Source organism: Equus asinus, chromosome 27 (genome assembly GCF_041296235.1).
Source record: "Equus asinus isolate D_3611 breed Donkey chromosome 27, EquAss-T2T_v2, whole genome shotgun sequence".
NCBI lineage: Eukaryota > Metazoa > Chordata > Mammalia > Perissodactyla > Equidae > Equus > Equus asinus.
This window is the reverse complement of record NC_091816.1, coordinates 37,479,456-37,502,725: the sequence shown is the minus strand read 5'-3', so window position 1 is coordinate 37,502,725 and position 23,270 is coordinate 37,479,456. Positions and strand designations below refer to the sequence as shown.

At 46.1% G+C, this 23,270-nt stretch overlaps 1 protein-coding gene across 3 annotated transcripts in view; it reads left to right on the top strand.

Moving 5' to 3' along the window:
* The window catches only part of MYOM2 (myomesin 2), a 93,948-nt gene that overhangs the window by 17,420 nt on the left and 53,258 nt on the right, over positions 1 to 23,270 (top strand). For all 3 annotated transcript variants that reach the window (XM_014838822.3, XM_070500138.1, XM_070500139.1), the window contains 8 exons: positions 3,959 to 4,047; positions 4,125 to 4,175; positions 6,581 to 6,745; positions 10,473 to 10,634; positions 13,595 to 13,736; positions 15,782 to 15,981; positions 16,599 to 16,652; positions 21,207 to 21,334. In XM_014838822.3, coding sequence (XP_014694308.3) covers positions 3,959 to 4,047; positions 4,125 to 4,175; positions 6,581 to 6,745; positions 10,473 to 10,634; positions 13,595 to 13,736; positions 15,782 to 15,981; positions 16,599 to 16,652; positions 21,207 to 21,334 — 991 coding nt within the window. The remainder of the gene's footprint in view (positions 1 to 3,958; positions 4,048 to 4,124; positions 4,176 to 6,580; positions 6,746 to 10,472; positions 10,635 to 13,594; positions 13,737 to 15,781; positions 15,982 to 16,598; positions 16,653 to 21,206; positions 21,335 to 23,270) is intronic.

Below are 23,270 nucleotides of genomic sequence, written 5' to 3'. Positions count from 1 at the left end.
TCAGATGGAGACTTTGGGACGCGAAAGTGCCCCATGGAAGTTTGTAAAAATGGAGACCCAAGGAAGCTATCTCTGTCTACATTGGGAGCCTGTCCAAACAGAAAATAAAACCTTTTCCCCCTTAATCACTTGCTTGCAATTTCGCAGCATGAAGTCAAGGCTGGAATTAGACTCTGTGGGCAGGCTGAAGGTTCTCTAGAGCTGCCTTGGGAATGAGAGAAGAAATAGAGTCCCGCTGGGCTGTGCTCAGGCATGTGGGTTTCCCAGTTGCCCAGGGGGGACGAAATTTCAAGTTGGGCCCCGTCTCCTCAGTAGCAGCTGAGCTCAGCCGTCCGTCCCCTGCTGTCCACTCTGCCTGGCACTGTAGGGGCCCCGCTTCCTACAGCCCCTCCTCCCCCATGGCACCGGGAGGCCACACCCCAACACAGGCGTGCATACTTATTTATAATCTACGTATGTCCCAACTTGTCTTATATCATGGAAAACATTTACAAAAGAGAAATGTAAAAGGAGTGAGATAACAGTAAACAGAACTAGAAGTTCTAACTTTCCCCACACAGCCAGTGGGTTATCTTGTGCTCTCTCACTGGGTGCACCCTAAGTCGGGGACTACTGCAGTACATGAGTGGGTCTGAGTATTTTGGGGCTGTGGACATCTTCACAAACCAGAGGAGTGCTGTGGATCCTCTCTCCTGGATAAACACCCATGAGCACATCCACATACATCATCATATCATCTCTGGAAGGGCCAGGCTCCTAAGTGCGGATTCCCAGCCCGGTCCCTCCCACTAAGTACTAACTGGTTCCTTGATGAGCCGTCAGTGCTAATGTGTTAGGTGGCTCTTCCCCGGGATCTTAATGCCCTAAGTCAACTGAAAAACAAGCTCAGGATCCTGTGGGAGGAGCTGTTCTCCGGGTGGGACTCCTGCTCCCTCCTTCTCTTCTCCTGGTGCAAGTAGTTGTTTTCATCCGTTCTAGTGCAAGGCAATTCCTTTCTTGCCTCCCTCCCAGCTACGGAACAAGGAAAGAGCAATTACTGCGCTGGAATGTAAAGGCAAAGGCTTCGGACTAGGAAGGACAGGGAATCGTCAGTACAGGAACTCAGGTGATACATTTTAACAAGTAATACACAAGATTCATGTAGCGCTTTAAAGTTACAAAGTGTTTTCAAACACCTTGTTTTACTTAATCACCAAAGTCACTCGAGGAAGGGGTAGGTACTCAATAAACGTATCTGAGACATTTAAAATGCATGCTGTTTATTTGTTATAGAGCCCGTAGATGAGTGCTCTGGGGTGAGCTAAGGCAGGCACAGACCTGGCCTGAGGACTCGTGGCTGGTGACGGCAGTCCTGTAATACACTCGGCAGCCAGCCGTTTGCCCCCTGGATTTTATTCTGATTGCACAACAGTGAAAAAAGTCCTGATTCACAAAGATGAGTTAGTTGCAAATGGAAACATTGTCTTACCTCGAAATCTCAGACTGTTCTTCAAGTAAGCAGAGATGGCAGGAGAGGCTTTGCCTGGGGGCCGTCGGTGCACAAATCAGGCTGCAGCACCAGGCTTGTGCTGTGGGGTTTCAATATGCGACTACTGTGTGGTGTGTGGAGGACGTATTTTTACTGTGGCTTGAAAAACTGATAAAATGTATATTGAGGGAGAAATTGGTAGCATGTTTGGGAGATTCAGTTTGAAAACTGCTGATAGTCGGTAACATCCGGAAGGGTTTGTGACGGAGGTATTCAAGAGGATAATCAAAAGATTTACGGCGACTGATGGACACGCTCCAAGTAAAGTCTACACCGCCTTCTCTGAGCGCTCGCTGTGGGTTCAGGCTCTGACAACCTCACTCAGGAATTGGTAGCTACGTCCATCAGTTGGGCACAGGGGTCAGTCTATCCGGTCCAGGGGTCATTCCCTGAGCTGGACCTGCCCCGTTTGCTCCGATGGGTGCAAGGTGTCTGTCTCGCCTTCTCGCTCCTGCTTCAAAGTCCTACTTGCTTGCAGGTTCCAGAACTGGTTCCAGGTCAGGAGACCCGGATCAAGCAGATTTTACAGAATGCTGTGCTTCTCTCCGATGTGCTCTGGCCTTCCACTAGGGCCAGCTGTGCCTGTGGGTGCACAGCTCTCATTTCTCTCATCCATTGGGATATCACTGGTCAGGGCGGGATCCTCCTAGAGAAAAATGTAGGGCTGGTCCCAGAAGAAGAATACCCTCCTGTTTGGAGAATGCATTTATGAAAATATAGAGGTTTCATTGTTTAGAAGAAATAACACAAACACAGATGGAAAAAAAAATTCAAGCAATGCCTATGGGTATGAGAGAAAAGAAATTCGTCCTTCCACCCCACCCCCAGGCCCTCCTCTGCGTTGCTGTGTCTCCAGAGGCAGCCGCAGTGCTGGGTGTAGGCGTGTGTACGCTTGCCTTCTGTGGGCGGCTTAGCACAGAGCATTACTGCTTAGCAATGGAGAAAACATCCATATTACAAGATTTTTATGTGTTTTACACTGACGCTTACTCTGCCCCTGGGGGTAAGAGGTACCTGCAGTGTATTTGGAAATTGCATGGCGAAGTAGCTCTGATGAGTTCAGGCTGGAATTGCAGCTTTGGGCGCTGTGGTTCAGCTTGCATTCCTTCAAGGTGAACCCGGAGATAAGGCCCTTAGTTTGAAAATGCACAGGTGTGGGCTCCGTCTGTGCCTTCTCTCTCTTGAGCAGTGGCATTGCCTGGCACACTGGAACCGGATTTGAACCTCAAAGAGGAAGGGACAGAGTTCTTAGCAGAAGCCTCTGAAACAATCTCTCTCCTTTATGGGAGACATGGTGTATTTTTCAGTCAAAGAAAATATTTTCAGCTCTGAGTGGAATAGAGACGAAAATAAAATTACTAAGGACCTTCCAAGAACGGATTTGTCTCTGGGAGCACTGGCTGCCTAAGGCATTTTAAATGTAAGGCTTGAGCAAACCTTTCCTTTTTCTCTCGTGAGTGGGGTTTTTTGTTAGCTTCCTTCCCAGACTGACGTTATGCTCAGGATGCCCAGTTTTTGGAGAGGGAACAGAAGCTTCAAAAAGAGGGCAAGTTTTGGAGTTAGGTGGACATTGTGCACTCAACTTCTTCAAGTGTCAACCTTCTCCCGTGTTAATAGGCTAACAGTATCTGTTTTAAAATTGCCAGCGTAAAGTCACCAGCAGAGCGCCTGGCATTTAGTAAAAGCTCAATGAATATCGGCCCCTCTTCCCACATCCCTCTCGTCTCAGTGAAGTTTTCTGCAGAAGCTGGTGGCATGGCAGCTCATAGCCAAGAAAATAAGCTTCATCTTTTGTGAGATGGATGTGGGGCAGCGGAGGAGCTCCACCCTTGAGAAATTGGGGTCTGGAGCTTCCTGGGCCGTTGTCCTTTCTGGGGTGGATGTGCTGCCCCATGACTCTCCTAGGACGGCTGCCTCAGGTGGGATCCAGCTCAGACATCTTCAATACACCTTGCGTGGGTGAGCCATACCTGGGTGATCATATTACTTTGGGGTTCTGGACACAATCTCCCGTCAGCATGGGAATCCCTGGCAGGGAGTGAGGTGGGGTTAAATCTTCTGGAAGCTGAGGTCATTGGAGCCTGCCCACTGACAAGATAAAACCACAAACTCTACAGAGGTAGGTAAATAGGACCGGAGCGGATTATAGATTTCTCCTTGAGAATGAAGTTAAGGATTACCAGAAGGGCCAGCGGATTTTTTTTCTCAAAGCCAAAGCCAAGCCATAGTCCGGGATCAGACTCACCGTGTCTGTAATGAATCCCTCGTTCCAAGGATAGCGCTGGCATTGTTCTTAAGCATCATCATGAGCAAAGGATCCAGGTCACACGAGCTGCTTTCGAGGAACGTCTGTGTTCACCTTTGGGTCATTAACTTTTCAGAGCGGTCCTGCAGTGCGTTCAGGATGCTGTCTGGCTTTTTCTCTCCCAGGGCAGACTTTGACGATACTGCGACCTACTCGGCGGTGGCAACGAACGCGCACGGACAGGTGTCAACCAACGCGGCTGTGGTGGTGAGAAGTGAGTTTGCACGTCCCGGGGGGCCCACCTTCTGCCTTCTTTCTCTTTCTTCGTCTTGCTCACCAGTTGTCTTGCAGGGTTCCGAGGGGACGAGGAGCCGTTCCATTCCGTGGGGCTTCCAATTGGATGTAAGTTGATCTGTTTTTCTTTTCGGGCAGAAAAATGTATACTGACATAGTACATAATTTTACTGTGATAAAATATATATATTTTTAAATAGTATTTCAAGAGACTCTTCCAAGTCTTTCCTGGGCAGGGTTAGTCTGCTGGCAATCTGTTCCCACGTAATTCCATGGCAAGGTGGAATTTTTAGACACTGGTGAAGTCATTGCCTTGAGAGACTTTACATTTTTGAATTGGGGGAAAAAACCCAAATCCAACTCCTTGACCTGAATGCATACTGTTGCCAGTTTTCCTTTTCTTTCCAAAGTTCACTGTCCTCCTTTGTAACGAACAGCCAGGGTGGGTCAACAGGAGGAGGACGTGTGGCTGCCCAGGCCAGCCTTTGCGTGGCCTCAATTCCTCTTACCTGATACGTGACGCATCCTGTGGCAGGTGCGACTTTGCATCCTGCTCTTCCACCTACTCTCACCTCCTTGAGGTTTCCCTGAGCACCTTGTAAACACCACCAGCTCCTTCCATGATGCTGATGGACCCAATGCCACCACATCGTCCCCCGTTTCCACAGTGACTTGCAGTGGCCCTGTGGGAGGCGAATGGAGTCTCTTTCGGAGAACCAGGGTTGTTTTCCACTGGAAGGCCCAAGAAGCTGGTTGACCAGAGTCAGGGGAGGGTAGAGAAGGTAGGCGTGCAATGACATCTCAAGGACCACAACTTGGTAGATTTGCATTCAAAATGGCGTATTTATGGTTAGGGAATGAGATTTAGGATTGATCTGATTTTCCAAAAGAGTATTGCATATTCCCCTGGCAGCTTTCGTTTGATCATAATCCAAGGTCTAGGCGTAACAAACCGAGTGTTGCTGAGTGAAGCACTGACCAGAACAATGACACAGGGGCAAGCCTTCTGACGGCCACTGAATTCTCTGTATATAACCTCCTTGAGGTCATTTCTGAGTGAATCTTATTAGATGGGCTTATGTCCAACACTTGGGGGCGTCTAAGACCACTAACAGGTGGGGGGGACAAGTTCAAGGCCAGCACAGGTGAAGGGGCAGGGAGACCTGAGTGTTTGTGTGCAATGATGAGGAAGCGTCTGATGGTGCCTGGATTCCAAGGACATGTCGATTTCCACTTGGAGGATGGTCCCAAAGCACTGATGAAGCTGGAGGGGTCTCAGAAGCCACTGGTCCCATTGCTGGGTTTCTTCCATTTGTTAAAATTTTACCTTTCTAAATGAAAACTTGGAAGTAATTACAACCTACTGAAACTGGATCACAACACAATAGATGCTCATGTATTCACCACCCATTTTAACAAATGTATATATTTTGTCATTTTTGTTTCAGTTACTTTTTAAAAATTGAAGTCAAATTGGCATAACACAAAATTAACCATTTGCAAGGGTACAATTTGCAGGAACTAAAACTGTCACAGAGGAGATGAAGCTCCGTGCTCCTTGCCTGCCCCTTCCCAGTTTGAGGCCTTCCTCCTAAGAGGAAACCATCATCTTAAAGTTTGCAGCTATTTTCAAAAATTTCCCTGCATGGATTATCTGTAAATCATAGATTATTTTGCTTTAAAATTTTACTGTAGATTTTCTTCAGAAATGTACTCCACCCCCCAGGAAAAATTATATTTTTGAGATTTAATCAGGCTGATACCTTGGGTATGATGGTATAATGACATTCTATTGGTGAGCACACCACAGTTCATTTTGAAGATGGGAAACTTTGGCCTCAGAGTCCATGTGACCTGAAGCCACACCTCTTGGGGCTGATGCAGAATTTAAACTCTACTCTTAGCGTGTGATTTGGGGTCCAAGTTGCCTCCCTACACAGCTGTGCCTCTCCATCCATCTTTGGCACAAATGGCAAGATACGACTCCAAGACTGTTTTCCTGATTCTTCACGAGTGGCCTGTCTTAGTCAGCTCGAGCTGTCATGACAAACGCCACAGACTCAGGACTTAACCCACAGACGTTGACTTCTCACAGTTCTGGAGGCTGGAAGGCCAAGATCAAGGTGCTGGCCATGTGGGTGAGGGTCTCTTCCTGGCTGGCAGATGGCGCCTTCTCGCTGTCTCATCACATTGGGGAGAGAGAAAGGATCTCTTTCTTATAAGGACCCTAATCCCATCATGGGGCCCCACCCTGATGGCCTCATCTGAGTCTAAGCACCTCCCAAAGACCTCACCTCCAGTCCCGTCCCATTGAGGGTTAGCACTTCAACCTATGGATTTGGGGGGAACAATCATTCATTTCAAAGTGCTGTGTGCTGGAGAGTCGCTGGAGGAAGCGAGCATTCCGCTGTGGTGGGACATACACCTTTGTAGTAACGGCCCAAGTGTGGGGGCCTGTGCTTGAGGTCCACCTGCACCTGATCCTGTAACTGTGTCCCGTTCTCTCTGTGCAGTGCCCTTATCGTCTGTGATTCCATACATGCACTTCGACGTCCAGTTTTTGGAGAAATTTGGGGTCACCTTCAGAAGAGAAGGGGAGACTGTCACTCTCAAGTGCACGCTGCTGGTGACGCCGGAGCTGAAAAGGGTGCAGCCTCGGGCCGAGTGGTACCGGGACGGTGAGTGCAAGGACGGCCCCCCATCCTGGGCAGCGCCCCCTCCATCTTCTGCTGGTATTGGCCACATTGGGGTGAAAATGAATGTTACACTTTCGTGTTAATTTGGCATTCACTTCTACCACCGTGATGGCTGCAGGCAGCAAAGCGGAACCTGGAGCCTGCCCTTGATCTTGAACTTCACGCAGGGAGTGTGGAGAGGTGGACAGGAGTGTCTGAATTTGGAGGAGCCATCGGAGATTTCTCTAGCTCCCTAAAGAGGGTCTCTATGTGATTAAAAAGAGTGAGGGAGGTGTCTATACCTTTGTGCTTTCCCTCAGCTACAACAGTAGTCAACATTTATTAGAGCTTGGCATGTGCTGGGCTCTGTTCTGAGCGTGCAAGTTCTTTTAATTCCATAAAGACTCTCTGGGAGGGAGGGTGGGTTAGGTCCCTGTTACACGTGGGAGCTGAGACAAGGAACTTGCTCAAGTCTTCCCCTGGGAAGGGGCAGAGAGGGAGCTGAACATGCAGTCTGGCTCCAGGCTCCATGGTCCTTGTCACCATGCGCTGTGGCTGCAGCAGGCACAGCCTGTCCTGTGCTGCCGTGAGTACGTGCCCCACAGAAGGAGACACCTTTGTCGTCCCTGGGCTGTTGCTTCTAAAGGGACTCGTTTTCTCTGGATTCAATTACAGAATATTCTGTTTATGTTTATTCGGGTCCTAACATGATGCAAAATATTACAAGGAAACATACCATTCCTGCCCATGAGATATTTATAGTCTCGTTGGGGAGAATGCACAAAACGGTACAGTAGAGTCTTTATAAGAAACGCTCCAGAATGAGTTATGATAATCTGCCAATACGTGGTGCTGGCTGCGGGTACTATCAATGCTGAGCCAAGAATACAGCCTGGGGTGACGAAGGAGAGCTTGATGGAAGGGAAAATGTTGTTGAAAGACACGGCTTTCAACTGGTGGACAGGGAGGAGGGCTCTGCGTGCCAAATGACGGAGGCAGGTAGCTTTGGAAACGTGTCCTGGGAACGGAATATGCTGGTGACCTTGCACATAGCAGCTGGGGAGCGAACGTGGTTTTGCAGGGGCGTGAGACCCAGCCTCTTCTGTTGCAATAGAATAGTGTGACCATGGCAACTTTTTATGTTCCCTGAGGGAGAGAGAAGGGAGGAGAGAGGAAGGGCAGACGGAGAGACTCTGTGTGGTGTCAAAGGAGACTTAATCCACCTTTTATGGTTTTAACTTAAGATTTAACATCTAATTGAATTTCTAAGACTGCCATTTACCCTTTCTGGAGAGAAATGAAATTGATCTGAGGAGAATTCTCCTAATATCCCCAAAGGCTGGTAACATCAATTTTAGAACTTGTATTGACTAGGAAGTGCCTGGAATTCTGGGCCCAGGACATTTTCGCTGCCTTGACCAAAGTCAATGGAACGTCCACGTTCAAGAACCAGAGATGATGGTCCTTCTGTCGAGTCAGGTCCTCGCGACAGTTGGGGAATTTCCTGTAAAAGTAGCTGCATGTTAAGCCATGATCAGATCTTTCTTATTCCAGTGGAAACCAGTGGAGGCCGTTCCCTGTGGCTTACTTTTAGACGTTAAAATGCAAGGAGATACTTTCCACTCTTTAGAATTAATGAGCCGTGAGCCACCGGGTGGCTGGGGGGCCCTGGGGCGATGGGTCCAACAGGGAAAGTGGAACCGGGGACAAGTGAAGAAGGATTAGAGTGCTAATCTCACCACAGACGGGAGAGCCTCGCTCGCTCAGAGTAAACCCAAGACACTTCTGTTTGAGATTTGCACTGGCGGTTGCTTTGGGAAGTCATGATAGGGTCATGAAGCCCGTGATGGGATGAGCCTCAGGGGACCGGCTCCCAACCACACGTGTCGCTCAGGAAGAGCGCGACACAGGCCTGTTCAGGTTACATTTGCACGTACATGTAATTAGACTGCATATTTAATCATGGGCAACGTTTTTTCTTTAGTGTGTGAGCTTTGCCAGAGCGAAACAGGCTCTCTGGGACAAGCGCCAGGATGGTGACCTGCTCTAAACAATCTGGGGTCTGTTCAGGCTGCCAGGACAAAACACCACAGGCGGGCGGCTTGAACGAGAGCCGTATTTCTCCCAGGTCTGGAGGGGGGAAGTCCCAGAGGAAGGTGCTGGCGGAGTCGGTCCCCAGTGGGCACTCTTCCTGGCTTGCCAACGAGGGAGCCTTCTCTCTCCGGTCTAAAAATTATTTACTTTGTGGTCCCTTCTCACGATTTCCTTTTTTGAATGTTACATTTTGATTGTATTTTGAATTACTTTGCATTGTATAGTCTTTTTATCGTACTAACCACTTATCAGGTACCGCACTACTTCCTCAGGAAAAGAGGTAAAAGTGGATAAAAGAACTTAAAATTTTTATTTCGTGATACACTTGACATTTTTATTCACGATGCTGCCATTGGACATTGCTTCTTAAGCCATGTGGAGCAGAGGTCGTCTCGTGTCTGTGCGCTGAGGGCCAGAGGACTCCTGGGCTTGAAGTCAAGTTTGATACACGTCAATTTTTAAAAACTAAGAGTATAAGAATAACTCCTTTTTATGGCAAGAAAGGCAGTGTATGTTTCTTGCAAAAAAAACCCTCCCCAAATTATAATTTCTCCAACTAAAAGATTACTATTATCCCTTTATTGTTGATATATCTCTGTATATATATTAAAACAGAGAAGATGTATTCAATTTGAAATCTCCTTTTTTCATTTAATAAGATATCATACACAAATTTTTGTGACAATAATTTTCTTTGGCACTATTAGTGGAGACCAGTGTATCCCATTATACGGATAGTCCATACTTGCCCTGTGTTTCAATGTTTGAGTGGGTTTATATTTTTTTCTGGTGTAAACAATTCTGGAATTAAATCCTCATCACACACCTCTATTTGTTACCTTGGGACAAATTATTAGAATTTGTATTTTGGTGTCTAAAATTGCCTGCATTTTTTAAGACTTTTGACAAACACTTTGGGCTTGCCTCTTGTAACCACCTGCCCACCAGAAGGAGAAGGATGATGTGTCTTCCTGCTTTCCCACTCATGGATGTTGCCTTTTTCGTATTTGCCAAATTAGATGGAAAACAATTTCTTATTTTATTCTGAGTTTGCTTGATTTCCAGGGTTGAATATTTTCTCATAAGCTTCCTCATCATCGGCATTTCTTCTTCCACGATCTGCCTTTTCAGTTCCATTGCCTTGGACCTGAGGTTTCTTGGTACTTTTTATTCATTTCTCAGGAACCTCACGGGGGCCTTTCTCTATGCCAGCATCCAGGGTGTGTGCTTTCTGCACGGAGAGCACTTACTTCTAAGGAAATCATGCGCAGTAGAGGTGATCAGAATCACGGTGTGGTGGGCGAGGACATGCACTGAGACGGGAGCCCTCCCTCTGGGGAGCAGGGAGCCATCTGAAGGCAAAGCCAGCGGTCACTTCACGACACACTCTATCTCCACACCCTCGACACTGATCTTTGTCCTGTGCTGCAAATTCTTCCTCCCTCCTGATCCTTCATTTGTGCGTGTGCTCTCTGTGTAAACAGCTTTCAGGGTTTTATGAAGGTGAAGCTTCATTCCTTGGTGTTGAGCAGGGAAGTCCTGCCCCACCGTGCGATGGCACATTGGTCCACGTGTGTTTTCTTTTTAGTTCTTTGGTGGTTTCTGAAGCAAATCTTGCATTTGAATGCTCTTTCAGATGTGCTAGTGAAAGAGTCCAAGTGGACAAAGATGTTCTTCGGGGAAGGCCAGGCCTCCCTGTCCTTCAGCCACCTGAACAAGGATGACGAAGGACTGTACACCTTGAGGATCGTGTCACGAGGAGGCATCAATGAGCACAGCGCCTTCCTGTTTGTGAGAGGTACGTCGGGCCCTGGGTGTGAAGGTGGTCCCGGCACGGGCCTGTGCACGGGCAGGGGAGACCTCAGGCAGCTGGAGGACGAAGCAAAAGGTGGGAGCAGGGTGACTTTGCTCCCTGGAGACTCACAGATGGTGAGGTGGATGTCTCCTAGGCGCACATCAGATCGCATCCTGACAGCAAGTCCATGAAATCAGTAAGACGTAGCTGGGAATAGAACCGAATCAGAGCTTTCTGTCTCTCTGATCACTGATAAAATTGCTAGAATTCGTAAAACGACTCTGAAGAGAGGACACACCCGAATTACTCATGCACAAGAGTGGAGAGAGGTCCTGAGGAGGGGCCAGCAGTGAAGGGGCCCCGTGGCTCCTGGTACTTCTCTCCCTCCCTCCAGACTTGATCAGAGCCTACGATGGCAGCAACCACTCCTGTTATCATTGCTGCCGACTTCAGCCAACTGTGTGCTTAAGAAAACAATCGTGTGGTCATACCTGCTGAGTGCTCTGTGTCCGTGGAGGGTCCGGTGAAGCTCACAACAGCCCCAGGGGAGGGCTTTCCTGATCCCATCGTAGGAAAAGACAACAAAACTCATGATATAACAGCACAGTGGTAGACACCTTATACATCTTTTATATATTTATTTATTTAATATGTGTATTTATATATTATATATATATAAATGCCTATCATATATAGGCGTATAGATGTGTATATGTATATGCGTGTATTTGTGCATATGTGTATTTTGCATATATACATATTTTATATATTATATACAAAATGGATAAATGAATCTTTAAAATAGATCAAATGCTATGTATTTCGTATACGTACTGCATATATATGTGTATATATACATAAGGCACATATGTGTATATGCATACGTACATACATATGCATATGTAATCTAAAATTCTTATTGTTCTCTCGTTTTTTTTTTTTTTTTTTGGTGAGGAAGATTTGCCCTGACCTAACATCTGTTGCCAATCTTCCTCTTCTTTCTTGAGGAAGATTGTCACTCAGCTAACATCTGTGCCAATCCTCTTCTACTTTATATGTGGGGTGCTGCCACAGCATGGCTCGATGAGTGGTATGTAGGTCCGCACCTGGGATCTGAACCCAGGAATCCCAGGCCACTGAAGCAGAGTGCACGTGCATAAACTGAAACACTATGTCACTGGGCTGGCCCTTGCTGTTCCCTTTTTCAGCAAAGATGTGGAGGCTCAGAGGCAGGGGAAACTGTCTAGGGCAGAAGAGCTGGGTTTTGATTCTCTGGGAGCTGGGAGCTGGAATGTCCCCTTACAGAGTGGCGGTCTCGTGTTTTGGGGAGGCAGCAGCTCAGAATGGGCTCCCTCTGAGCACCTGTCCCAGACACCCCCAGCCTCTGGCTTAGAGACCCCCTCCCAGGCACAGCTCAGCCACTGGGAAGAATCAATCCACGGTCCTCTAGTCAGCTGGTGACTGCTTCCTGATCCCTGGGACCCGCCTCACTGTCCCCACGGGTGGTCGGGTGGCTGCTCTGTCCTGACCGGCTGGCTAGCCCACCTGCTTCCCACACCTCTGTGTCCACCCAGCTCCAGGGCATCTGTGTCTGGAATAGCCCTATTACAATATCATTTCCCCAAAACCAGATCAGTTAGATCAGAGCACGAAGGAAGGGCTGTACCATTGGGAATATTCTAACTTAAAAAAAAGAAGAAATGTTGAACAAACAAGGGAATCCCCCCTCCCTTCCACCACACAATGACATAAGCTTGTGAGCCCGGGGTTTTAGACACGTCCACAAAATTTTACACTTGTATGAGGTTGGCATTAAAATGCACCTTCCAGTCTCTGGGTATGCCTCCTGGCAAGAGGCTTCATCCCATAAAAGCACGATTAATGCAACATGGCTGACATCACCTTGCTTGTTCAGCTCTGCCAACATGTTTGGAGGGACTTGACAATTCTGATTACTTTCTGAGGATTTTGAATGGGAGAGAAAATATTTGGCTCAATGTCAAGAAACTCTTAGCATTTAATATGCTGAGGAAACTGGACCAAGAAACTGTAATACTTACACTGCCACGGAGATGTAACAGCCGTGGTTACCGAGTAAACGCATATTTTAGATAAGGAAATTAAATGCTGAGGGTATTAACTTCCTAAATAGCTCTGTTGGCCTTCTGTGCTGCTGTAATTAAAGTTTGAAAACAAAATCTAATTGCATTGTGATCATAAACAAGCTGAGAAATGAACGAACAGAGTATGGACCCAAACATTTGCTCACAACATGCAGAAAAAGCATTTTAAATCCTCAAATCTTCCAAGGATTTTGAAATATGAAAGTGTCTAAGGTAATATTTCTCAGGTGTTAAAAAGGTCATGTTATCACTATTGCTTCATTGCTTTCTCAGTAGATTTTTTTTTTTAAAGATTTTATTTTTTCCTTTTTCTCCCCAAAGCCCCCCAGTACATAGTTGTATATTCTTCGTTGTGGGTCCTTCTAGTTGTGGCATGTGTGACACTGCCTCAGCGTGGCTTGATGAGCGGTGCCATGTCCGCGCCCAGGATTCGAACCAACGAAACACTGGGCTGCCAGCAGCAGAGCGCGCGAACTTAACCACTCGGCCACAGGGCCAGCCCTCTCAGTAGATTTTTGACAACAAGACTTTACCTGACAGCATGTCGTCAAGTGAAGGTGGACTTCAATTTTGGGTCTAATTATGAAAAATCACAGACTTGAACATTTTGTAGAGGACAGAACGTTTTGAATTTTTAAAAAAATGTTTAAATATGTTTATATTTCTTGTCACCAATCCATCACAATCAAAAAATACTCAACTCATTTGGATGTGAGGATTTAGCTGTGGGCCAGACGGAGCAGGTGGAATTCTGAGTTTGAAGAAGCAGTCAACAGGCTTCAACACGACCCCCTCTAAATGACCCTGGACACATGTCTTTTCTCTCCTCCCCGACCCTAGATGCCGACCCACTGGTCACAGGTGCTCCTGGCGCGCCCATGGACTTGCAGTGCCATGATGCAAACCGAGATTACGTCATTGTAACATGGAAGCCGCCCAACACGACCACCGAGAGCCCCGTCATTGGCTACTTCATTGATCGGTGAGTGTCCACTGGGTCCTTCCAGAGATGGAAACGTTGCTGAAGCGAATATTACCATGGACAATGTATTTGGAGATTTGTCTAAACTCAAGTTCACGATACTATTCATGATGGGATCTAGGTACTTCACTATTTTGGTTATTTAACGCTCCTGATGAGAGAAATGGTAAATATCGCCAAATAGGCGGGGCTTAGTATGACTACCTTAGGTTTCTTTGTGTTGTAGTCGGAGCTCTGTCTTTCTTTTCCACGCCCAGCATCAAATCCCACCTTACTTCTCCAGGCAGGAGCCGGGCTTCACGGTTCTGCACGGGTTCAGCCTGGGGCTGGGAATGGGGCTCTGGCTGCATAGATCCCACCCCATTCCTCCTGCTGAGGATACAGATGGGCACAGAGACATGTGGCTAAGGGGAATGCCAGCTCACTCATCCCCAATGTCCTATGCCTCTTCTCTACTAAATAATAACGTTTTCTTCTTATTTCCAAGTAAAGAATATTGAAGTTTCTGAGTCCAAATTGTTGGGATTTAACTCTGAGTCAATGACTGAAGTGTAGGTCATCATTAACCCCCATGGAGCTTTAACTCTTTCAGGCTCATTTCCTTGGTAGAGCGCTCACAGCCTGGGAAGGAAACACAGCAGAGCCAGCGAATTTACTGGATATTCAGTTGATGCCTCAAATATACATTTCAATTCGTGAGAGAAATTACATTCAAAGAAAATGAATTTAGATCTAAGACAGAAGGGTCAAAGCTATTGGGTTGTAAGAGAATGGTTCCTGGTAGGAATATAAAATTTCGTACATATAAAACACAAGAAAATAAGACGGCTATTTCAGGAATAAAATCAATCATCTTTTTTTTTGGCATTATGTTGATTAAATTCTCTTCTCCACCCCAACTAAGCTCCTTGTTTAGATAAAATATTCACCATCAGGGTAATATTTTGGCGTGCTAGAGTCGGATTCGCAGAGTGCAGTGTTCAGGCTTTACTTTGAATTAAAAAATAAAAAACAAGAGAAAAGCCATTTTCTATTCTCCTGCAATGTTTGATAATTTTTCTAAACTTTTGGCAAAAACGATTCCATGCACCTTTTCAGGTAGTAATCCACTCTCCTCTCTCCCACGTTAAAGACGATAAAAGCAAGGGAAACTTGCCTATCTGGGAGGCAGTCCTTTCCTACATTCCCTGGCATCCTAGCCACTTGGTGATTTAGGCTGGGGTTCTCCCTGCCAGACTCTCAGTTTTGACCTTGTCATACTCTGGCTGAAACAGGTCAGCACACATGGGTCAGAGAACTTTCGTTAAAAATTCTGAATAGTCAGGACGAAAGAGACTCGCTTCTTTCTAAAGCGAATATACAACCCTGATGCTGAACAGCTGTGAAAGATGAACTTTCTGAACTTGCTGTTTTCTCCTGGGAATTTGACATGACGTTTTGGTGCTGAAATTTCTCAACCTGTGAAAAACGGAGGTTAATCTTTTCTATATTTTGAGGTTTCTGGTCAGGATTTAATTGATATTTTGAAAAGACTTCCAAATTCCACATGAGAAGCATTCTAGAAAGAAACAGCTTAACATTATTGGAACAGACTGTGAGCCAACCTTCTGAAGAGGATTCACTCCTATGACTCTGCAGAGTGGGATGTGGGTGGGGCACGTGGAGAGAGGGGCCATTTCGCTTTCTGAGCCTTGGCGTCAGGCTTAGGGCACCCTGCGATTCTGCCGTGTAAGTTGGAAAAAGGGCTCTCAAGGATGGCTCTGAAATGACTTCTGGAAGAAACTTCGCCTAAATGTGTTTGAAGGCAGGCATTGATTTTCAACTATAAATTCTAAGGGCTCAGGGCAATATGTATATATGTGTGTATATATATACTATTTGTATAAATCAGTGTTTTGACAGCATAGATTTACCAATGTAAGATATTTTCCTGTTATAATTCTTTCGTATATATAACATGCATGTGTAATATAAGTATATACCTGTATATACTTATTAGATTCACATACTTGTTATTTTCTACCCTTTTTTTTTAAAATTTGAAGATGTGAAGTGGGAACCGACAATTGGATTCAGTGCAATGACGCCCCTGTAAAAATCTGCAAATACCCTGTCACTGGACTCTTTGAAGGAAGGTCTTACATATTCCGCGTGAGGGCAGTCAACAACGCAGGGGTCAGCAGGCCTTCTAGAGTGTCTGAAGCTGTGGCTGCCCTTGACCCCATTGACCTCAAAAGGTTACAAGGTAGGTGGATAAAATTTCAAGTTCCAGCGATGACTGGGAGACTTGGGGCCACTTTGCGTGGTTCGTTCTTTCCCTTTTACCCCTAAGCTTACGTGAGCCTTAAGAATATCTCCAAGGGCTGAGTTGGTGTGGCAATAGTTCCTGGTCTCTGATGGCACCCTCAATGTCACTTTAGGGTGGACACAGCCAGGCTGACATTTATGCTTTAAAACTAACGTGCTTCACTGAAATCCGATGAAGTTGGTTCTTAGTCCATTGACGATACAATTTCAACAAGTAATGAGACCTAGAAGGTGTTGAAACCAAGCTGCTCAGTTTCTGAGTTTTAATTTCACGTGACATGGATTCCTTAATGAGGTTGGACCATAAATTATGGTTTTAAGTGAGCCACTGTATTTCCTTATGGGCATGGTCTTTTGAATCTAATACCAAAAGCTGAGGAGCACTGAATATTGTTAGGACTGCTTCCAAAATATCAACTCTGGTTACTTCCAAGTAGTGCATATGACGTCATTGTAATGCAAAGGCGATTCAGAACTTGTGCTCAACTGGGGAACCAGAGCTTGCTTTAGGAACCCTCTGGATGTTAAATTATGCATCAACCCTTCTCTCTGCAGCAGTCCACCTGGAGGGAGATAAAGAAATTGTGGTCTATCAGGATGAACTTGAAGGTGAGTATCGCTTCACTACTTCCTCTCAGTGGCTTGTACTCCCGGGATTGAGAGTTGTAACTAGAGACACGAGAGATGGAGAAAAAACACCCACGGTGGGGGGCACTCTTTACAGGTAAAAATAAAAACTGTAGGTCAAGCCTGCCAGCTTAGGGTCTATGGAAGTTTAAAAAGAGTGAGCAAGGCAGAATGAGAGAGTGAGAATCAGAATCAAGGTGTAGACAGTTTTCTTTTGGGTTCACAAATGCATTCTTTTGGGGACTTATCCAGAAAAAACCCAACTGAATCTAAGATTTGATTACTACTGCTGCTGGGGTCCTTCCTCACAGGCTCTGTTAGTGGAAGAGTGTTTTGTTTTATTTCTTTAAGCAAAAATTTTATTCCTCACATTTTAACTGAAATGGACTGAATTTTTCCTATCCAATAATGTTCCTGGTTTGAAATTTTGACTTTCCTTTATTTATATTGGATTTTATGAGTACTTCTTTCCTTCTACTCCTTCCAGAGATAGCTGGGAAAATCTATTAAGAAGGAGAATCTAGCATCATTAAGCAGAAATCCAAAGATTTTAATTGGACTTATAATTAGTGTTCATAGATACCTAAAAAGTAGATTTCAAGTTAATTGGGAGCCGCTGCTTGAGCAGATGGACCTTCGGGCTTTTCTTTAAAGTTGCAGCCTTGCTCCAGGTTCGGGAGAAGTTTGTTGCTTGATTTTCATATTTGCCCCAAAATGGAATCCAAAAGCTGTATCTTTTGCCCCTATAAATATTTTTCTCTAGTATCCCAAAAAGAACCCCTAATTCCCAGAGGAACACCCTTTAAGAGGTCTGTTTAATTGAATGGTGACATTTAAAGTCTTAATTAAAATGCCCGCTTCCAGAAGAACTCAGAAATCAGGAATTATGCCCAATAAATAACAGAAGAAAATCAGTTGGGAAAGGTTGACTTGTTATGAATTCCTAAATAACTGATTAAAACCTAGATATTCGAATGAATTAAAAAATGGCTCCAAATTGTGTTGGAAGAGACGATCTTGTAGTCGACCAAACTGTATGAAATGTGTGTTTTTGACATGAGAGAGGAAAAGGAAGTTCTTTTCTCACCCCTAATAGGCAAATGAGATCAGTGAGGAGAGACGGGATCTGAGTTATCCTGAGTGGGCATGCAGGATTCAAACTCGGTAAAAATTACCTGAAGTGCGAAGACATAAGTAGCTAGGTAAATGTTGCATATCGATGATGAAATCTGCCTTATGTAAAGGTCATTGTGAAGAGCTCTGGATAGGAGCTCGTGGAATCTAATGGACCTTCCCAAGGCAGGCGCTATGCCCTTTCAGAGAGAACCTATCTTTTTATCCGTAGATCTAGATGTTGGGATATAAATAGCCAGCGATTCATTAAATGCAAAAGAAAGAAACAACACATTTTCAAAGACTTGGTTTTCCAGTTGGTAACATGGAAATTTGGTTTACAGACACAAGAGATCTTACAACTGGAGGAAAGTCACAGAGAACATTTTTCATGTTCCTTCTCATGTCTCCTTTCTTATAAGAAGGCAGGTTTTCTGCTCCCTGGGCCGGTGCCTTCATCTCCTTTGATGCGTTTGTGAAGGTGGCTGTGCTTTATCTCGCTCTGGGAGCCATCCCTGAGGCTCAGTTTGTGGAGCTGGTCGTGACAGGCAGAGGCTGAGACACCCAGGTGGAGTGTTGTTGGACTCAGCCAGGAGTTCAGCCGCAGGGGCCTTCAGATCTCTGGTGGGAGGCTTTGCAGCGAATGAGCAGTTTCCACGATCTGGAACAAACTAGTTATGAATAAAAGCTCATGTGCACTGAGACAGGGGGTTGGAAGGCTCATCTGTTTACCTTACGTGTGTTACACAATGAATATCTCTTCTAACTGAAAAAAAATGTTTAGAGACAGAAAGAGATTCCATAATGTTGTTAAGCAAACCATTTCTGGGTTCAAAAATGTGCTGTTAGGAAGTTCTTCCCCTTTCTACTCATATCTCCTTTCTTCGTCTAAGCCGATAGTTTTGTTTTAGCTAGAAAAGATGCCATTTCTTTGAGTGAAAAAGAAACGTTACTTTTATTGGCTAACAAATTGCTCCTCTGCTATTTTAGGCTTTTGGCTGAATTTTTCTAATCACTTTAATCTGTGTTAGTCTCTTCCTGCAAACATTGTAATTAATATCAATTCTCTTCTCTTAATATCATACAACTTTTCCAATCTTTCTTGAGTTGCTCCATTGGAAAATGGATACTCTGTTGTTGGAAGGGCCAGAATAGGCTCTTGCAGAATATGAGATTGTTTTCATTCTACGAAACATGTTTCTGAACATTCAATGCACCATGTTGGAGAGGTCATTTGTGGCTGACATGTTGCGTTAGTCATTTGCCCTGAATGACGTAGTACTCACAGTTGTGTATTCTCTTGAATTCCGTCATCTCAAGGATTCTAAAAATTCCAAATAAACTTCGTGTTTCATTGACTTAGAGAAAAATCTCCTTGGGGAGTTTGTGGAGGCTGTGATCTCCTTGGGTTGACAGAACGAAACACAAGATTTGGAATCAAAAGACCTAGAGTGGCTTGGACTCCAGTTCAGCCACTCAATAGCTGTGTGATCTTAGGAAAGCCCTGTGTTTTCCTGAGTCCCATTTCCATTTTCATCCAGTGTTGACGTGACTCATTAGAATGGGCTCCAGAGGACCGCTAGGATGCTGCAGCCGAGGCGTCCGGCTGTGCCTGTAATGAGCAGCCCTGACCGAGTGGCGGACATCTCCTGGGGTAGAGCATTTGGCCATTTCCTCTCATCTTGTTTTGCTTTCATTGACTTTTCCTCTCTCAGAGTTCTCCTCTCAGCTGTAGGAGTGTCGGGAATGGGTATCTGTTTATTTCCCTGGCCCTGTCCTTGGCTCCCCAGGGCCATTTTGAATCCTCTCCCTTTCTGTCCTTGGTTGGGTCATCTGCAAATCTCCAAGGCTCCTGCTAGGGCATGGCTAGGGGGGTGCTGAAAGTCTTAATTACTCATGCATCTCACCCCGATTGGGGATTCCCTGCTCACGAAAACTGGATTCCTCCTTCTTGCCTTGGCATCAAATAAAATATCTCTTATTCCATTTTCTCTGGGCGTAGAAGCTATGCACCAGGTCTAAATACAATGAAACATTCAGATCCGCCTGTATGTGGGAGATAATTCTGCATTCGGTGTCTGCATGGTCACTCTGCTTCTGTCATCTGCCTCGCCTCCTTCTGTCCTCCTGGTTTGCTCGCTGGGTCATCTGGTGCCCCTGAAATAAACCACGATTCAGTCTTGGAAGTTCGGCAGACCCTACTCGAGGAGGGGCCTTCTATATCTTCTCTCTTTAGTGCCTCTCTCTGGATCTCTTAGGTGTGGACATGGCATGTGGATTCAGAGCAGGCCCACAGGGCATCCTGAGGCCCCGCTCCGCCCTGCTCTCTCAGGCATTTCCCTGGAGACACCCTGACTCCTTGTTTGAAATCCGACCTACATGCCGGAGTGCTCCTAGATTAGGCCCCGGCCACGTTCCTGTGCCCACGTTGCCTGTAAAATGTGATGCGCTCCATAACAGGACTCTTATGAAATGAAACCCAGGCTTGTTTGTGTTGTTTCCATGTGGCTGTTCAGTTTCTCACCGGCAGCAGAGTCCTGAGGGTGCAATTAGATCTCGAGAAGGGCTCAGAGAAGTCCTGGGGACGTTTTGAACAATTTTAATCATGTGCTAATCTAATTGGAAGCTCATAATATTTTGTATCGCAATTACAGGGACTGTGGGTCTGGAAAACCTCCACCCCTTGTGAAAAGCTCTTATATCCAAACATAATGCCCTTGACACCTAACATGATATTAAAAAAAGATGCGTGTCAGAGGAGAGGTATAATGGACGTCTGTGATTACAAATATTCTATCACATTTGTTTGCAAAAGGCTTATGAATATACCATAGAATTTCACATCTATAGGCATAGGTTACAGAGCCTATGAACGTGACACAGATCTACTGAGGGAGGGAAGAACAATGCGCTTTAGAGGTTGATACAGACTTTCAATGCTTGGGGGGCATAGAGCACGAGGAAAACAAGCAGAGAGGGCCATAGGCCATCAGGGAAAGTACAGTCACCTCCCACGAGGCATCGGATTGCAGAACGTGGATTGTTAATACTTTCTCTGCACAAATTCCTAGTGTGGTCAGAGCTCCAGTTCTGGTTATTGCCCCATTTCTCCTCTGAAGATCCTACCTCCTTCCAGGTGAAACTCTGGGAGACTTTTGGAGTAGATGCTTTTCTATGAACTGGTTTGTATTAGAAACAAAAATAACGGGATGGTCTTTACCAGTGCATTATACTTTGGCTCTGGAAAAATAGTCTTTGAGGTTTGCTTACTTTCCCAGAATAGAAATGGAGCAAAGGACAGCACTGATATGGCAGTTCTTTAATGCCCAGTAATGTACCCAGGGGACGGTGTTCCCAGATGGGCTTGAGCACACGGGCTGACCTGGGTTCATCCAGCACTCACCGCATTTGTCACTCCTCCAGGCGACGCTCAGATCCCAGGACCTCCCACCAACGTCCATGCCTCGGAAATCAGCAGGACATATGTCGTCCTCAGCTGGGACCCACCTGTTCCCCGTGGCAAGGAGCCACTGATGTATTTCATCGAGAAGGTACTCTGTGCTCACATTTCCTGAAAAAGCGAATCTCTGTAGAGTTTCATGTTGCACTATTTTGTGGGTTTTAAGGATGAGCAGCTGTCAATCATCACAGAGCTTCATCACTACTGTTTAACATGAAGCAAGAAGAGTCCTGGGATGGAGGTCGGCGTCAGGGGTTCGTGTCCTCCTTCTGGCTTTGCCAACATTCATGTGAGCAAGTCGGTTACTGCGTGCCCGAGGGTTGAGTCCCCCACAGAACGTGGGGCCTTGGACTGAGGGGTCTGTCTGTTTTTGTTCCTGCTGGAACATTCTCGGATCCCGAGTTCTGAGGATGCCCTGAGAGGCGCGCAGGAGGATCATGGTTCCTCCTTGCTCTCAGTCGGCCCATGAGCTGTGTGGCCACTTGGTGGCGATGTTGTAGAGGAATTCACACTCCAGACGGGGCAGGGTTAGACTCGCTGGTTTGAGGATGTTTTAGATCTACATACATATAAAGAAATAGCTTATGTGTTGAAAGAAATAGCCCTGTGCATACGCACACACACACAGATAATGTATATAACCAACATAGTTCCTCACACGTGGCCCTTACTACGTCTGTGCCTTCTCTCCTCCTTTGATCTAATCTGCCCTATTGCATTAAAAAATGCAGGCTGTGACCCACTCATCTCACTTGGTGACCTACTATTGGGTTGTGGGCCATTGTTGGAAAACATTTGAAGTCTTACAAATTCTGTAACTATGGTTCTGCGATACTAAATTTATATTACAATGTAACATAATGCAATACACATAGTATCCACATACAGAATATAACACTTAATATGGGAATATAATATATAATACAGAATAATATATAGTGCAACGAGGCGAAGCATAGCGGAAATGGAAATGGGAATGGGAATGAGCAGTATTTCAGACTCCGGAGTGTATAACGACCCTCTGGCCTTCGCTGTCTATCTGCGGTGCCTCGTTGCCTGGATCGCTGTGACCGGAAGTATGCAGGGTAAAGGGTTAGGTTATTAACTTGGGGTGATAAAGTGCAGGTATTTGTGTTATGAAAATCTGAGTGGTCCGCCCCCGTGGTGGTGCTCTCCCATGAGCCCTGTCTCCTTCTCAGAGCCATTTCCCAAGTCATCCCCCACTGCTGCCAGAAATACCCAGTATCGGCAAACACATCTTTACAAAGAGGACTCCATCACAGAGGGCTTAGTGTACCTCACTGCTGCTGCCAACAGGGGTGAGCAGCTGCGGCGGGTGAGCCACAGAGATACACACTGTGATATAGGAGAGGAAGCTGCCGGTACAGCAGGGGGGAGCCGTGGCGTTCAAGGACCCAGGAAGCAAGGAGACCCCAGGCGCGAGCTCAGCCACACACCAGTAGAACAGGGAGGCAGAGGCCGGATGACAGGCTGCACCCCGTCTGTTGTGGTCAGCTCAGGGTGGACAGTCTATTCCCAGTTCTTCCAAGATGGTCTTTTGGTGACTTAGCTCTTATCAAGCATTAAAAGAACCACAGGATTAGTTGTAACAAATTTTTCTCTGTTTACTCCTATATTTCCATTCTGTGTTAAGACCAGGCATAAATGAGCTGCACCCGCGATTAATACCACTGATTTTCGGCAGCCTCCTGCCTCACCCTGGAGCGTGTAGCTGGAGGCGTGATCCTCCTCTCAGAGAGCTCTGTGGGACGGTTCCGCACAGGATGGTGCAGGAAGGCTGTTTGTTCTGGGTGGGCTCCTGGATGGCCACGGCCTGTTCTCTCCACACTGAGGCCCACGAGCTCGGCATCCAGCGGCCCATCGTTTCCATGGAGAGTTCTGCTTGTGCTGGAGGCAGTGGTGCCCTGCCCATGTCCTTGTGTTCCTGGGTGTGCCCTCAGGCCCACGGAGGCGCCCAGGGACCTGCACATTCTCCTCCAGCCGCTGCTTAAAGGATGAGCAGCTTG